This window comes from Myotis davidii, unplaced genomic scaffold, assembly GCF_000327345.1.
Source record: "Myotis davidii unplaced genomic scaffold, ASM32734v1 scaffold93, whole genome shotgun sequence".
Classification (NCBI taxonomy): domain Eukaryota; kingdom Metazoa; phylum Chordata; class Mammalia; order Chiroptera; family Vespertilionidae; genus Myotis; species Myotis davidii.
The window spans coordinates 11,827,147-11,828,471 of NW_006292095.1; the positions used below are offsets into that span (position 1 = coordinate 11,827,147).

A 1,325-nucleotide genomic window follows, 5' to 3' on the forward strand; every position below is an offset into this window, starting at 1 on the left:
TATATGCCATGCACTGTTCTGAAAGGGTTCTTTAAGAGCCAACCAGCCCTAAAAACTGAACTCTTCATTCAGTCCACAAGGCAGGCAGAAAAAAGTCAAAGTTACTGGAGCAAACAGGATTCCTACATAACATCAAAAGCATGTGAGATCCTGCAACAACTGGTAGTACTTCAGGATTGGCATGTTGTTCTTCTGAGAACTAATTTCACCAGAAGAGTTTAAGAAGGTGGATATTTCACCACTACCAAGTGCATTTAAAAGTGACATGTTTCTTACGTGCTAACCCGACTCCCCTGAATGACCTAGCTAGTGAACTAGTCACTAGTAATTTAGTCACCTGGCAAATCAAGCCTGCAAAAAAAGGAAGCCAATATTCAAATTAACATAAATCAAATGATTTATTTTCAAAATAAACATATAACCTCAATATGAGATGTCTAACTATAGCAAACACCACTAGGAAGACCAAGACAGCTTCTCTTCTATGGTTTAGGTTTTGCCCAGAATTCCTTATACATGGCATAGCCCATACATTTAAAAAATATTTTTTATCTTCAATTCAATAAAACAGCAATCATAGGTCTCGTCCAGATAATGGGTCTTACTTCCAACCCTATGCATGTCTAGGCTCTTCAGTGAAATTATAAACTCAGTGATGGACAGGATTGTCTTTCTTCCTTTATAACCAAGAGTCATGGCTCCCGCAACAAAACCTTGGGCTGCCACATGCATGTGGATCAGGTGAAGGGACATTTTAGTATTTTCCCCGTTCTTCAATTTATATAATCCATATGCAATGATTGCTGCAAAACCTGCCATCCCAATAGGGACAAATGGTGCCTCTCTAGCTTTTCGGATAAATTTAGATCCCTGACCTTCATCATATGAAGAAAGAGAAACATCTGTGTTGGTTGACATATTGATTGAAGAATCTTCCAAACCCAACAGGACTTGTCAAATTCCAGCCGGCTTCTCTGACTCCAAACATTTAGACATTTATTTATTCTCCACCATCCTGATCCTTTCCTGTCTTCCCACTGGAGAAATCTTTCATATCCAGATGTGATCTTTGGCCATGCATCTTCATCTTATGATGTTGAGTAAATCAGCACACTCAGTAGTAGGTATATTCCTGAAAGGCATTCCTATGTGAAATGACTATTCATGGAAATGACTGAAAACCATATTAATATACCCCACTAGACCCAGACTAAATGTATCCCCCAGTCAAATTCTCCTTAGTCAGGTCTCCAAAAGGGCCCTGGACATTCCAAGGCCAACTGATAAATGGGTTAAGTAGGGCGAGGGGATGTTGGAATAAAGAG

At 39.4% G+C, this 1,325-nt stretch overlaps 1 protein-coding gene across 1 annotated transcript; it reads right to left on the reverse strand.

Annotated features, from left to right (window-relative positions):
• Positions 1-482: 482 nt before the first annotated feature.
• LOC102774867 (HIG1 domain family member 1A, mitochondrial-like) lies at positions 483-964 on the reverse strand. Its single transcript, XM_006765622.2, has 2 exons — positions 687-964; positions 483-532 (listed from the first exon to the last, which is right to left on the reverse strand). The coding sequence occupies exons 1-2, from the start codon at positions 916-918 to the stop codon at positions 483-485; spliced, it is 282 nt and encodes a 93-aa protein (XP_006765685.1). The 5' UTR covers positions 919-964.
• Positions 965-1,325: the final 361 nt, after the last annotated feature.